Source organism: Suricata suricatta, chromosome 5, assembly GCF_006229205.1.
Source record: "Suricata suricatta isolate VVHF042 chromosome 5, meerkat_22Aug2017_6uvM2_HiC, whole genome shotgun sequence".
NCBI lineage: Eukaryota > Metazoa > Chordata > Mammalia > Carnivora > Herpestidae > Suricata > Suricata suricatta.
The window spans coordinates 13,866,553-13,882,732 of record NC_043704.1 but is presented as its reverse complement, the minus strand read 5'-3'; the positions used below and the strand labels follow the sequence as shown (position 1 = coordinate 13,882,732).

At 42.3% G+C, this 16,180-nt stretch overlaps 1 protein-coding gene across 11 annotated transcripts in view; it reads right to left on the bottom strand.

The window, feature by feature from the left end:
* SYNJ1 (synaptojanin 1) overlaps positions 1 to 13,053 on the bottom strand; it is an 87,056-nt gene extending 74,003 nt beyond the window's left edge. For all 11 annotated transcript variants that reach the window (XM_029939045.1, XM_029939049.1, XM_029939050.1 and 8 more), the window contains exons 1-2: positions 12,941 to 13,053; positions 11,765 to 11,910 (exon numbers count right to left, since the gene is read on the bottom strand). In XM_029939045.1, the coding sequence (XP_029794905.1) occupies positions 11,765 to 11,910; positions 12,941 to 13,038 (244 nt within the window). In that variant the 5' untranslated portion in view covers positions 13,039 to 13,053. The remainder of the gene's footprint in view (positions 1 to 11,764; positions 11,911 to 12,940) is intronic.
* Between the last annotated feature and the right edge of the window lie 3,127 nt (positions 13,054 to 16,180).

Below are 16,180 nucleotides of genomic sequence, written 5' to 3'. Positions count from 1 at the left end.
AAAATTATAGAGGACGGTAAATACTGTGATGGAATTCCAACAGATTACAACAGGAGGACCTAATTTAAAATCGTTGGGGGGTGGGGTGGGCAACAGAGGTTACAACAGGCTCGCCTGCAGAAGTGGCCTTTAAGTTGAAACCTGAAGAATAAACAGGAAGTTAGCCAAATGAAGAGTGGAGGTGAAAACGCTCTGAACAACATACTCTGCGACCCAGCGATTCCATTCATAAATATACATCCAAAGACAGGTGTGCGTATGTGCACCAAAACACATGGATAAGGATGTTCATCCCACTGTCATTCTTATCAGAAAAAATGAGAAGTAAATGTCAACATTATACTGGCAGGTTCCCACCAGGGAACAGAGTAGTGAAAACTACTGCCACGTGCTACAACATGGATGGTCTCCTGTACAGAACACTGAAAAAAGTCGGATCCAGCAGAGCACATATTGAATGATTCCATCTGTTAGGTTAAAAACCAGATAAAATGAATCTATGATATAAGAAGTCAGGCAATGATCATGGTAGAGATAATAATGGGGAGGAAGGTGAGGGAATCTTCTGCAGTGCTACTAATAATGTTTATTTCCCAACCTGGCAGTGGTAACATGGATATGTTCACTCTGTAATAATTCATCAAGTCATACATTTATGATTTATGTATTTTTCTACATATGTAAATAAATTCATTTTTTAAAAATAAATATTGAGAAGAAACAGCATATATAAAGGCTCTGAGACCAGAAAGTGTTTGGTGCATTCAGAACTAAAAGAAGGCTAATGTGGCTGGAACCAAGAGGCAAAATTGTATAAGACTGAAGAGGGAGATGGGGACTCAATTATTCAATGGACATCATTTTAAAGAGCTTGGATTTTGGGGCACCTGGGTGGCTCAGCCAGTTAAGCCTCCGAGTTCAGCTCAGGTCAGATCTCACGTTCGTGGGTTCGAGCCCTGCATCAGGCTCAGTGCTGACAGCTCAGAACCTGGAGCCTGCTTCCGGTTCTGTGTCTCCTTCTCTCTCTGCCCCACCCCCTCTCATGCTCTGTCTCTCTCTGTATCAAAAATAAATAAAACATTAAAAAAAAATAAAGAGCTTGGATTTTAAGTTCAGTAGTCAACCACTAAAGGATCTCAATCAGGGAAATAATATGATCTAAATTATGTTTTTAAGGAGACTGGAGAGTGGGCAGGGCAGCGGAAGCAGGGTGTGGAAGGAGGCTACAATAACGGGCCATGAAAGGGACAAGTGTGGCTTGACAGTGGCAGAACCAGCGGAAATGGTGAGCTGCACGGGGTCTCTGAGCACACTGGACATGGCAACAGAGTGCATGTGTGAGGCTGGAGAGGAGGAGCTATCGAGGATGACTCCTTTTTTTTTAATGTTTATTTGGAGAGAGAGAGAGAGGGCATGAGCTGGAGAGGGCAGAGAGAGAAGCAGAGAGTATCTCAAGCAGGCTCTGCACTGTCAGCACCGAGCCTGACATGGGGCTTGAACCCACAAACCAAGAGATCAGGACGTGAGCTGAAATGGAGTCAGATGCTCAACCTACTTACTGAGCCACCCAGGTGTCCAAGGCTGATCCTTAACCTCTGATTTAAACAAGCAGGTTGGATGGATTGCAATCCACTAAGGAAGACTGAAAGAAGAGCAGGTTTGAGGGAGTACAATGATCAATGTGACTGTCGACCCAGTATCTATTCCAAACTTTCTGTACAGTGTAACCATCCTACAGGTTGGGGTATTATGGGAATTCAGACAATGGCAGTAATTTCTACCTTATTTTGCTAATCATCAGCCCAATCCAAATTGCACATGCTACGCCTATAACCAGAGCAGTTGAATCAGGCAAGGACACAACACTCAATCCGATCCATCATCCAGCACAAGGAGAAGTGCATTTTCACTTTGTGGGTTCCAATCCATTCTCTCAGCCTGAAGGAGTTGGATTTCAACGGTGGCATCTAAAATAAGTAATTATTCTGCCCAGGTCTGTATCAATCCCATACAGCTTTGCAACATCTACAAATCTGGTAACTATACCTCCCATCCATTCTCCAGGAGGATGATGAAATCATTCAATAAGATAAGCCGAAGACATATGCCCCAATGTTGACCAAGGACGAACCACTAATGAGCACTAATGTACAATTAGCCAGAAACGTACTTAACTATAAGATTTGTTTTTTCCTACACTTCCAAAGGATCTATAAGATTAAAAAGACTTTGTTTACCTATATTTTAGTAAGGTACACAACAGACAACAGCATCCTATGGCCCACTAGTGAACAGAATGAACACAACTCATAATAAGTATTTATTGGCAAGAACTAATTTATAGAAGTAAACACACTTTATATATAAAATTATATAAGAAACTATAATAAAATGAAAATGAGTATTTTAATAAACGTAATATTCAATATATAGAAATATTTAATGTTCAAGTCAATAATTTAATCAGAAGTATTTTGTTTTCTCTTACTTTTCTAGACTGTTAACTCAAAATCATCCAGGAATTTAAAGGGCGTATCTTTCAACCTAAACTAAGAGCGTGTCCAACTGACAGGAAGAGTTAATCCATCTCCCCCAAAAAAACCAAATATATTCACAATAATGTGACTGGGTGAGTGGCTGTGAAATGCACTCCAATGTGAACACGGGGGGCTTATATTATGTAACATAACAAGAGGAACAGCAATGGCTTACCCTTGCAAAATCCATTTTAGTAAAAAAAAGAGAAAACAAATTCTTATTCACAACTATTAAAAAACTCAAGCAGATATAAACTGTTACCAATATAGGCATGATATACTTATCATATTTAAAGCTGTACTTCCTCTTGGCAATCTAATTATGAGGCTAGTCCCAAATGCACCAGTCAACCCTACTCCTTCTGTTTCTTTCAAAATTAGTTTCAACATAAGTGATAAATTTTACTAATTCAGACATTAACTACCTCAGAATTAAAATGTTGGTACCAATGGCAAAGAAAAGCTATATTATTTAAACTGCTACCCATTATAATTGGCTCATATTTTTTCAGTTTTTGGATATCTGAGCAAGTCTTTACATTATCTTAGTTATAGCTGGGCACGGAATCCTAGGGGTACAGTTTTGTTTTCTTCTTCTTTCAGTACTTTCAATTTGTTGTTCTATATTCTCTGGCTTGGATTGTTTCTGACCAAAAGCCTGTCATTATTCTAGCAGATCTTCTTCCTTCAGTATGTATGTCTTCCTTGGTCTGTTTCTTGAGATTTTTCTCCTTATCACTGGTTTTAAACAATTTGATTATATATTTGGGTGTTGTCTGCTTTATGTTTCTTCTGCTTGGGGCTCATTTAGCTTCTTGGATTTGTGGATTTGTAGTTCTCATCAAATTTGGAAAACTATCAGCTGTTATTTCTTCATGTATTTTTCTGCTTCAGCCCCTTCCTCCTAGGTTTCCAATTGCACATATACATTACCCATATGAAGTTGTGCCCCAACCACTGATGGCGCTGCTGATCCAAGTCTTTTCTGTGTTTCATTTTAAGTAGTTTCTATTATTTGGTTTTCAAATTCACCAATCATTTATTATGCAGTGTCTAATCTATTTTTTTTAATACTTTATTTATGTTTGATACAGAGAGAGACAGAGCATGAGAGGGGGAGGGGCAGAGAGAGGAGACACAGAACTGGAAGCAGGCTCCAGGCTCTGAACTAGCTGTGAGCACAGAGACTGACACGAGGCTCAAACCCATGAACGTGAGATCTGACCTGAGCCGAAGCCGGAGGCTTAACCGACTGAGCCACCCAGGCGCCCCTGCAGTGCCTAATCTATTAATCTCCCTCAGTGTATTTTTCATTTCAGATAGTGTTATTTTCATTTCTATAAATTTGGTTTAGGCCTTTCCCATTTTTCATGTCTCTCTTTAACATGTTTACTCTTTGCTTCTTGGACATATGGAGTATATTTATAATCGCTGTTATAATGTCTGATTAATTTTAACAACTATTTCTACAGATTGACTTTTCTCCTCATTATGGGGTATGTTTTCCTATTTCTTTGCATATATGATTAATTTTTTAACTAAAAAATTTTTTTTAATGTTTATTTTTGAGAGAGAGAGAGAGAGTGAGAGTGGGGCGGAGGGGAGGGCAGAGAGAGAGGGAGTCACAGAAACCGAAGCAGGCTCAAGGCTCTGAGCTGTCATCACAGAGCCTGACATGGGGCTCAAACTCACAAACTACCAGTTGGACGCTCAACCGACTGAGCCACCTGGGCGCTCCTGCATGTACAGCAATTTTTTTTTAATAGTTTATTGTCAAATTGGTTTCCATACAACACCCAGTACTCTTCCCCACAAGTGCCCTCCTCCACCACCACCACCTCTTTCCCCCCTCCCCCTTCAGCCCTCAGTTCATTTTCAGCATTCAATAGTCTCTCAAGTTTTGCATCCTTCTCTCTCCCCAACTCTCTTTCCCTCTTCCCCTCCCCCTGGTCCGCCATTAGGTTTCTCCTGTTCTCCTTTTAGACCTATGAGTGCAAACATAGAGTATCTGTCCTTCTCCGCCTGACTTATTTCGCTTAGCATGACACCCTCGAAGTCCATCCACTTTCCTACAAATGGCCATATGTCATTCTTTCTCATTGTGTACGGCAATTTTTAACTGAATGCTAGACATGAATTTTACAGAGTTGAATACTGGATATTTATTTTGCATTCCTGTATTCTTAAACGTTGTTCTAGGAAACAGGGAAGTTTTTTGGAATTAATTATTTAAATAGGAGAGTCTGATCCTTTGTGTCTTGCTTTTAAGTTTTATCCGATAGGATCACAGAGGCCTTCAGTCTAGGGCTACTTTGGCCCCACTACTGAAAGCAATATACACTTCTGAGTATTCAACCTAATTCCCAGAGTACTACAATACTTCTCCATTCTGGCTGTTCACAGTTCAACTCTTCCCAGCCCTGGGTGAGCTCCAGGAACTTGTCTGCCTTCTCCTTGGTGGTTTTTTCCCTGCCTTGGATAATCCCCTCACACACTGGCACTGATCAGCACTCAGCTGAAACGTCAAGTGGAACCCTCTGCACATCTCTGAAACTGTGCAGCTTCCTCCTGTTCGGTACTCAGTCCTGAGAATTCCCAGGGCCTTGGCTTCCGCAAATCCCCTACTCTGTCTCCTCAACTCAGGGAGGCTGCCAGGCCCTCTGTGGGGGCATCTCCTTGCTACTGTAGCCCAGAAGCACTCAGGGTAGTAAGCTAGAGCGATCAGTTAGGGCAGTCGTAAGGCTCGCCTCCGCTGCTGCCCTGCCCTACCATTCAATGTCCAAAAATCATTTATTTTATTTTTTTGTTGTTACGTAAGAGGGTAAATCCAGTTCCTGTTATGCCATCATGGTCAGGAGTGAAAAGCCTGTTAAATTATATTTTATAAGACAAGTAAGAACACCAGGTGGACCTGAAATTATATAATAAAAATCACATAATGGGGTTCTCCTATTCACTGAGGGAGACACTGTGCTTTGCCTTTTATTTTCTCACGGCAAAGTTAAAAGTGGTAGAAAAACAAAAGCACTCAGTAACTACTAGTTTGGCCCTACATGAACAAGCTAATCCTGCTATCTGGCCCAGGATGGAAAAGTTAGGTTAATGTGAGTTTTTTTTGTCTGTTTGTTTCTAAGCACAGACATTTAAGTTGCTGTTTACTTTCTTTTCTATCAAATAGGAACATTCTAAAAACTATTTACAAAGAGAAAATAAATTTTTGCAACCCTGACACAAAGTGATATATAACAAGTCTAAGTCTCACCATTCCATGCAGAAAAAGTCAACTATAAAAAGGACTTCTTCCCTCAACTTAAAATTTTTTTCTTAAAAAGAGGTAAGATGCTGCATCTTATATAAAGGGCAATCATGCTGACAGCCAGCATTTGGCAATTATAAAAAAAAAAAAAAAAAAAAAACTATGCATACTGCTTGTCATCACCACCTACTACACTTGCTATCCAAAATTTTAGAACCTAACATTTAACTTGGCTCCTCAAAGCAATTTTATGTTTTTAATGACCTAACTCTAAATCATGTTTCCTCTAATATATCAATAGTTCGTAGGCAAAAACACAGCAAGTTTAACACTTCCCTCATTAGATAATGCTACTGATTTCACTTAACTTGAAAATCTTCTGTTGGCACTCCCTTGTTTTTGCTCTTTGTTCCCCAACCCCCAAATATTAACCACCACCATCACAACAACACAAATAATAAAGTGATAAAATCAAATGGTATGATTATGTCATTTGGAGCAGTTGTTTAATCTCTCCAAGCCTCAGTTTCTACATCTGTGAAATGGGAGGTCAGAGCCGAAGCCACAGAATTAAATGAAAAGGATGTCTAATACCATGTCCCCTCAACTGTATGCTGACATGCTCTATCTAGGACACTTCAACAAACTCCTTTAAGAGCCACAGGACATTTTAAATGGAAAGAAACACAGAGATGTTTACAGATGTTTCACTGCCCAAACTATTAGCTCGAGTGAGTTCAGGGTATTAACAGTTGAGAACGAGGCATTCCTTTAATGATATCCTATCTTCATAAAGCTGGGTTTTCAGTGGTTGCTGTGATAAAAAGCAAGTACCGCTCCAAAATCAACACGGAACGGGAAATGGGGTAGAACTGCCCAATCTGATTCTAAGATGTGAAAAGTTGTTCAACGCTCAACAGGCACATACATATCCCTGGTTATTTATGAAGGAAATAAGTTATTTTCAATTTACTTGCATTATTTTTTCAAATAGATACCAGAGTTCTTAGGACAGAACTATTTAACATTTGGACCTAATTGTTTAATAAATAGAACTGTGGCCCAGGGGTGCTGTGAAAAATGTAATGAGACACCATGAAACAATAACGTTTAGGAACCTCTGGCTTCATGCTGTGACTCGTAGAGGAAGCTTCCAATAAATGGCAACGATTAGTTCATTATTGTTACTCCTTTAGAGCGTGCAGTTTCACAGAAAAGGCAGAGTAATCCACCTTCTGTGACAAAGATCTCAGAATATTGTCCTATAGTTTTATGGCTCATAGTTCCATAATAAAAGAAAAAAAATAGGTAAATGAAGAACCTCCCTTGGGTAAAAGCAGGTCCAGCATATAGTAACACGGCCTTGCTGTCCAGGAAGTACAAGATTTGAGTCCAGCAGGATTCAAAAGGACTTGCAAAGCGTGAAAATAATCTTACCACTAGGCAGATAAGAGCAATTAATCCTTACCTCTACACTGGTGCATACTGAAAGAGCAAAAAGCTCTAATATTAAGAGTCAGGAATAATCTCACCACCTTCCATCCCATCTTTTAAACAGGTGATCCCTCACTCCTGTTTTTAGAATCATCCTTCATTTCCCACGTGCTGACCTCCACTGCATTTCTTACTTGGGGTACAATTATGACCATAAAGTACTGACCTCTGCTGAAGCACGAGACAGGCTGGGAAATGATGAGATAGTCTGTGAATTCGGAGCATGTTATCAGGCAGACAGGCTACCTGCGGGAGTCCTGCTGTGTGTGTAACTAAGAAAGAGGAGGAACACTGAACCCGACACAGAGCTGGTAGATAGCCCTGTTTAAGCTCTTATTAAGTTCGTTTCCAAGGAAAAACGTATTATAATTTGTGGACCATCGCACTTGCTGCTTATACCGGTCCGGACACAGGACACTAGTCACAGAGAACCTACTTCCTACACTGAACCACGGCTCCTCAGACATCAAATTTTAGTTTAATTAAACAGTTTTCTGGACTGACAACTTTTTTATGTCTTTTATATCAGCAGTTGGGTCAAACGCCAATTCTTTAAAAGATAAAAACTCAACTTTAGAGAAAAAGGTACCATACTTTCAAATATGAATACTGTATTTTTGTGAACTTTGTAAACTAGCATAGATTAATCTCCCCTTCCTCTCTGCCCACAATCCCCAGTCACGGCACTAATTTAGCCATTTATTCTGTAACAGTGAGCGAAACACTGTACCAAGCAGTAGGGATACAAAGATTCCTGAGACATGGGTCTCTCTCCCTCAGAGAGCACAGCACCCAGACCGGGAAGTTCCACATCACCTGAAGGAACTGTATCAAAAGGGCTGTGGGAGCATTAGCACCATAGTTCAGGCTGAACATTTCAAGAAAACTGCTTCTTAATATATATAAATATATTTACATTTTACAACTAGTAATCATAATATTGGCTATCAGGAGGAAATAATAGCATGAAAATTCTGGTCATGTGGTTACATTGGATAAAAAAGCCTGTATAAACTATGCTCAGAATCATCAGCCCAGCCTAATCATATCAGACACCCCCCCCCCCGCCCCCCACCGCCCGCCAATATGCATCCAGGGCTGAAAACCACTAGCTCACTGGTTGATTGAGTCACAGTGTCATGACTGACTGAAGTTTTGAAGCCTAGCAACATAAAGACAGAGTCCTGAGGCTGGATTGGTGGACACTCAGGCCCTACAAAGATCCATGATCTGAAACTTTTTATTGTGTTTTCACTGGCATCTTATTTTTTGATATGCGCTAATAACAGGAAACATAAGAATTCATGTTGGGTATGTCATGGCCCTTCTGGCATAAGCCAGCACAAATAAGTGATTGTCAAGCCTCAGTGATATGTACTGCCTAAGAGGTCTAATTTTTTAAACTTTACTCTTTCAAGCCAGGACAACCAGAGCCTGTAGAAATCATAAACTTTTGGTAGATGACTGAGTCCTGCAAGGATCACTTTTACCACCTGCTTTCAGAAGGAGCACCTGCATACCAGCAGGGAAAGAACCACAAGCCAGCACAAACAAAGGGGGCTTATCCTGTGATACGGACTGAGTTCTAGAGAAATGACGAAAATCAAGAGACCAGAATGAGACAGAGTGGGTGGGTGGCGCAGATTCTCAGGAAGGAAGAAGATCTGAGCGAGGACAGGCTTCGATTACAAAGGCAGAGAAGAACATTCTAGGGAAGAGGGTGTGACAGGAGCAGCAGGACGTGGGGCACAAAAAGCACAGTACTCTGGGAAAGTCCTGTGGAGACACAGTCTCCCCTTAAAGGACATCAACATCAATACTGGACGCAGGGGGTGTGGCCAAGTTACGGAAGGCCTTGAAGGACAGGTTGAGGACTTTAAACCTAATCTTACTGAAAAATGGTTTACACTTTGGTTTAATATCAAACATGATTTTAGAAGATTCTTCTTGCAGATTAATAAGCACACTGCATTGAGATTCAAGGGGCTGGGACTGCTGAAGAGAAAAGAACACCTTACTATCTTCCAAACGTGGCTCCCGGATACATCAGGCATTTAAGAAATGTGAGATTTTAAAGACGGACACCCTACAGCACGAGAGGCACCTTGGCATTGCTCCCAACTGAATGGCAAATTAATTTTACAAGTCAGAGGATATACTAAAAGGTCTGTTAGCTCTTAACATTAAATATTTCAAGTTATTACTCTAAAGTCTATTGTAGGAAAGCTAATAAGGTGTCCAATAAATTATATATCATTTATACTAATTTTATCAGGAAAGGCAACAAACTTTTTCCTCTAAAAGAATTGCTGACACAGTATAAATCTAATGAAAGAAAATACAATCAATAAAAGTTAAGACGATATTTCTAATATTCTTTTCCTTAAAATAAATGTTAATGCCAAAACGCATGGTTTAGGAAGTTTGCTTTTTCTTAACCATTATTTGGCATAAAAGCCATACTTCCTGGAGGTCTGGAAGTATGATTATCCTCAGGTTTCCTACCTGAGAATAAAAGCCATAATCCCAGTAACTATGGGTAGTGCATCCTGTGTAGCTGAAAATTCAACTCCCTATTATTACCAGTAACCACAACTGAAGAAACATTTAAGTTTTAGGCCAGTTAGTTAGGGGTGCCTGGGTGGCTCAGTTGGCTAAGCATCTAAGCTGATTTTGGCTCAGGTCTTGATCTCACAGTTGGTGAGTTCAAAGCCCGCACGGGGCTCTGTGCAGACAGCATGGAGCCTCCTTAGAAGTCTTTCTTTCTTTCTTTTCTTTCTTTCTCTCTCTCTTTCTCTCTCTCTCTCTTTCTCCCCTCTCCGTCCCTCTCTGCCCCTCCTCTGCTCATGCTCTCTTTCTCAAAAATAAATAAGTAAACAAACATTTTAAAATATGTATTTATTTTTGAGACAGAGCCTGAGCAGGGAAAGGGCAGAGAGAGGGAGACACAGAATCTGAAACAGGCTCCAGGCTCCCAGCTGTCAGCACAGTGCCCAACGTGGGGCTCCAACTCATGAATGGTGAGATCATGACCTGAGCCAAAGTCAGACACTTAACCAACTGAGTCAGTCACCCAGGTGCCTCATAAATAAACATTTTTAAAAAATAAAAATAAATAAAATTTAGACAAATTAGAAAATCAGGTATCATCACCAAAAAAAAATACACACAAGCAGCTGAAAAATATTTCATGTCTAAACAAAACCATTTTCCCCCAGATATTTTAAATTAAGAATTCATCACTATAAGAATTAATTTGTAGTATGAAAAAATAGGCTATGCAAATTAATATCATAGCAAGTCATATTTCGGTTTATTTAAATATAAAAAACAGTTTGAAGGAAATTAAATCCATACTAAGTATAACCCATCTTATTAAGACTTGTTTTTTCAGAACACAAATAGCTCTATCCTGCTCAAACCATTTTACTATATGTACCAAAAATATATACATTCTATACATTATACTTTGCTTTAGCCTTTTCATTATGTCACTACCCTTTTTCCCAATCAAGATAAAACTTACTATTAGAGTACTAACATCAGGTGAACATTTTAACAGGTTAATATGCAAAAGTATGCAAAAGCATCTTGGCATATGCTCTCCACTTACTGAATCTAAAGAAAGTTTAAAAGTTTAAAATATTTAGAGTCTTACATTTTAAGTATGACTTTCAAATGCTATTTTTAATTTATAAAACTATAACCGGCGGCTAAACTGATGCTAACGAAGCAAAAACATGACAAAACACAAGGAGTTATTACTAGAAAGCCTTTAAAAACACAATCCCATTTCAAATAACCCCAACCTGGGGTTATCTGCCAAAATCTCAGATTAAGAAAGAAAATTAACATTCAACTCAATCTTTTTATTTTTCACTTCATCCATCTGCCCAGAAAACAACCCAGACCGTACCAATCTACTATTTGTCTTGCGGTGCAGTCGTCCTTTTCTTTATCAAAATAACTTCTTAAAGAACATGAAATCAATCACATATCTCACAAGAAATTCTAGAAGTTTACAGTTCTCTTAATAGAAATGTTAGGGCCTCCCCAAAGATACTCCAAAAATATTAAATACGTGACTATGACTGATACATAAGAAATCCTGGTCATTACAGTAAAAATGTCAAGCCAGCCTTTACCGGGTTACGTGATGTGATATGAACTGTGGCAGTATTTCTCTGAAAAGAAAAGATTCACTTTTCGGAGGCAGACTCCAAGAAAGCAAAAACCTGTAACCAAACTTGCACTTCCCCTGGACCCCCAATAGAAACCTGCAGGGGACAGGAGGGTGGGGGAAGGGGAGGTAAGAAGAGAAAATGAAAGTTTAAAATAAGGTTTGAGGAAAGAAATAACCGCAAAGTCTGCTCCACCAAATACACTTGGGGTCTCCCCTAAAAACACGGTTGAACGTGAATTATTTCAAATCACAACAGAGCCATCCTGATCAGTTGGGCTGAAACGGATGACTTACACAGCACAGCCACAGCCCCAGACTCGAACATGAGACATTCTTCCTTATGCCTGGTTTCCACGATGAGACTGAAAGGTGGAGGATCCAATTTGTGATAGATCCGAAATCCTTTGCTGAACGCCATTCTCCTTTCTTCAGAGGCAGCCCTGGGCAAACCAAGCAAAGCAAATGAAGCTACCGTTTCCTTCTGCAGCAAGGACTGCAAGGCATCCAGAAGCCCCTCCCTGCCAGGTTTTGATTGGGGGGGGGATGAAAAAAAAGGAGCTCAAGGGAGCGAATGGTTTATTCCAAAAGATAAGCCGTGACTTAATTTTACCGGAAAGCTACCAATTCTCACGGCAAGGCAACGGCACAAGGTTTAATTACACTCTGAGGGCCACGAACGGTTTGGTTGAGATGAGTTTCCGTTTACTTTATGTTTACACCGAAAGGAAACATTTTGAGCGTATTTCGCTCGGAGTTGTTGATCAGCTTCCTGCTTCAGGATTTGTCACTACGTGGAAAGGGAACCGATTCGGAAACTTCAACCGTTCCCTTGCGGGGGAAGGAGAGGAGGCGGGAGGGAAGGTTAACAAGGCCGGTTCAAAGCTCCTTAGGGGGCTGGAGGAGGGGAAAGGATTATCCGACACGACACGACTGGCGCTCCCGGGGGCGGCAGCGAAGGGCAAGGGAAGCGGACCAGGTTACCGCCACCTCCCGCCCCGCCGCAGGCCACCGCCGGCTGGGGGGACTGCAGGCGGAAGCCCGTAAATATGAATGGCCACCCGGGAAGAGTCACGACTCGGGACATGGACCCGACCGGGGCTCCTCGGGGATCCCGGTCAGACGACTGTCCGGGAAAGCGGCTCCTTCCCTGCGGAACGAAGCCGCCCAGCCGCCCGATCCCTCCATTATGCGCCAGCAGAGATGACCCAGCGCCCAGACCGGACTTGGTGCCTCTCCCGCGGGGAGGTTGACAGCCGCTGTCACCACAGTCCCCGGCCCGACGCAGCGCCCCGTACAACCTGTAGTCTCACAACGCCGCCCGCCCTCCAGAGTCTGGGCTGCCCAAGGTCGTCCCTCACTGTTCCCGCCCGGGCTGCGGCGGGGGAGGCTGACCAGGAAGCGTCCGCCCGCACGCCCGGCTGCCGGTGGGTCTGGCCGCGGCCGCTCCCCGCCCCCCGCCTGCTCTCTCACCTCTTCCTCCGGCTCCTCCTCCTCCTTCTCCCGCAGCCGCCGCCGCCACAGTCGCCGGAAGCGTCACTTCCGCTCCAGCAGGCCCATCTCTTCCGCATTGCGCCGCGGCAGGAGGCGGAAGCCCCGCCCCTCGGGGAAAGGCGGGGCGACAGAAGGGAGACCCCGCCCACTCCGGACCTCCTCTGAGTCCGAAGCGGTGGGCCACCTGCTGCGTCCAAGCGCAGCGACCTTCGCCTTAGGCTGCCTGCTGCTGGGCCGCAGCTGCAGGTCGCTGGCGATGCGGCGACGAGGAGGATCGGCCTCCCTGGCCCCCTCGCGTGGGCTTTTCAGAGCTTACCAACCCTCCCCGTGAGCGCCAGGGAGTGACTCTGGTGAAAAGCTTTGGGGACCGGGTATTGATACGTGCCCAAGATGGGAGTCGAGACCACCCCCTGTCGCCCCCGCCGGTCTGACGGGCGGGGGGAGGGCTCAGGAAAGTCAGCACGCGGGCCAACCGGGCGGCGCCTGAAGAGCTGTCCATGGTGTCTCCGCGCCAACTGCGCTCCGTTTCCATCTGAGCGTCTGGATAAGTAGCAGAAGAAAATCTAATGCCTGCTTTGGAACAATTCTGTTGGCTGCCTTTTCTTCTGGTGTTTTCCAGAACTCTCAGGAACACTGTAGGAGGGCGCTCCGTTGTACAAACGGTGGAGACTTGGATGTCACAAACCAGGACCTCAGGACTGAATTGAAACATGGCTGTACTGAGGCAACTATGGTTGTCACTGAATGGCGAATAGCTTTCGTCGACCACGCAATTTAATAACGGAAGGCATCTAACCCTTTCATTTTTTTATTTTTTAACAAATCATGCTATGTGGCTAACATCATGTGTCCCACGGACGTTTCATTCTGTTTCCACTCATTAGACCTAAATCTGGAAATGAAGTCAAAGCCAACGGGGGCAAAAGGAATTGAAATCCTGAGAAGCCCAGAACTCTGAGAAACTGTTTTTGCTTGCCTTTGTTTTTTTTTCTTTACCTCTTCCCCTTCTTGCTTTTATTTTAGCAGCAAAAGCAGAATTTAAATTTGTTATCTTGCACAAAGTCATTTCCCCCTCCAGGCCCTATCATGTGACTTGATTTAACATTTCTTCATCCATTTTAGAGAAGCGGGACCCACCCTAATTTCAGGACACCAAAGTAGCTGTAATTCATTAGAAAAAAAGAAGCAATTTCTTTTCTAGAAGGAGGGATGCAAAGACACGTTTAGTTCTGAGAACTGAAGTGGATTTCTCATTTAGTGCTATTTACTTAGAAAAAAGGTGTCTTGTTCTTAGTAGTGGTTACTGACAGCAGCCTCAGAATTAAAGAGTCTCTGCTGAACTGTAGTTGCTTTTTTTCCCCAGAAGAATCCATTTCAATTAGAGATTGCATTTGAGAGGAAAGTAAATGGGAGTGGGTGAGAATGGAAATTTTATTTGCCTCTTCAATTATAATGCCTCTCTAGGCCTGAAGGAATGGCAGATGTATGCACTAGAAAAACATATGGAAGGATTTTGCTCCAGGAGAGATGTTGATGTTATTGAATACTTTGCTTAGGAGTTGCTTTTCATGACAGCTGAGACCCAGAAAAGAGAAGTCATTAAAGATTAAAATTCCAGAGTTAGGACCGGAAACCAAACTTGCTCACCCTAAACCTAAGATCACTTCTATCATGCCTATCTATGAGGCTACATGAAGAAACCCCCCCTCCACACACACTTCTCAGAGTGGGAATTGTGAGTACTGGGCTCTTTTACAAGCAGGTGTTCTGCCTACTTCTGATTTCTTTTGATTTGGGACTAAGATAGAGTAAGGTCAAAGTTTCTTGTTTCTGGGTTTGAATTGCTGTTTCTTCAAAATAAACTGGGCAGGGTGGGCAATGTGGGTAAGCAGGACTCATTCCTAGAGCTATCAGAAGGCCACAACCTTTCCAAAACCTTTCTAAATGGATCGTTTTAGTCATGAAATGAGCACATGCTCAGGGTCTGAAAATTCAAGGTCCATTTTACTAGAGACTTCTATAGAATGTTACTCCTTCTTGTCCCAGCTTATTACTTAATGCTTGTTACAGCACATGAAAATAGCCAAAGTTTCACCAGATTTGAAGAGTGTCGGTGCGGGTTGGGGAGGGGAGGAGCAGACTTATAATACATGTTAAGTGGCACAAACTCCTTATTGAGGTCTTAAGGACTCACAGAGATGGGCGAATACTTTCTTGACCCTTCAAAATGAGCAATGAGACCCTGTGGTAGGTTCAAAAATAGTACATCCTAATCCCTAGAACATGGGAATGTTAATTTATAGGGAAAACAAGTCTTTGCTGATGTGACAGAGTTAAGGATCCTGAGATTAGTTTGCATGATCTGGGCAGGCCCTAAGTGCAATCACAACTGTTCTTACAAGGTGGCAGAGAGAAATTAGACACACACAGAAACAATGTGAAGAGAGAGGTAGAGACTGGAGCAAGGTGGCCACTAGCCAAGGAATGCTGGCAGCCCCCCGAAGCCAGGAGAGAGCAGGAGGGATCCTTCCCTAGACCCTTTGGAGCATGGCACTGCCATGACCTTGATTTTGAACTTCTGGATTCCGGAATTGTGAGAGAATTCCCATTGTTTTAAACTACCCAGTTTGTGATAATTTGTTACCACAGCTACAGACAATTAATGCAAGACTTATGTGACTTCCCATCAGGAGAGAAACTGAGGTCAGCCAAACGGCCCCCAGAGAGGTACAGCTTCAACAAACTGAAGACAAACGCTTTTGAGTTTTAAATGATTTTTGATCAGATTATTTCTCCTACAGGCAATTTTCTGTATCAGGTTAAAATATGCACTCCTCATTTCTCTAAGTCAAAAATACTCCTCCGGGGACTAATGTACTCCTAAATGGCTCAGTCGAATAGTATCCCCTGCACACTACTGCTAGGGCTTATTAATTTAGAAATGATTAATGATTATATCAACGCCATTCTTAAAAACTGTGCTGTTACAAGATGGCAAGTTTTGACAGATGTCGAACATGAATGAGTAAAAGGCATTACTTTTCCTGATAGCCTGAATTTTATCAAAATGCTAGAAAACACGGGCAAACTTGGGGAATTTGAACAGTCTGATACAGTTCTCTTTAACAGGCTCTTGTTCAGGTTACATGCACCAGAGCTCATTTTTCTCAGCATCTGCAGAGAGCTATTAGTATATAGAAAGGAGTGGCTTCCTGCTGA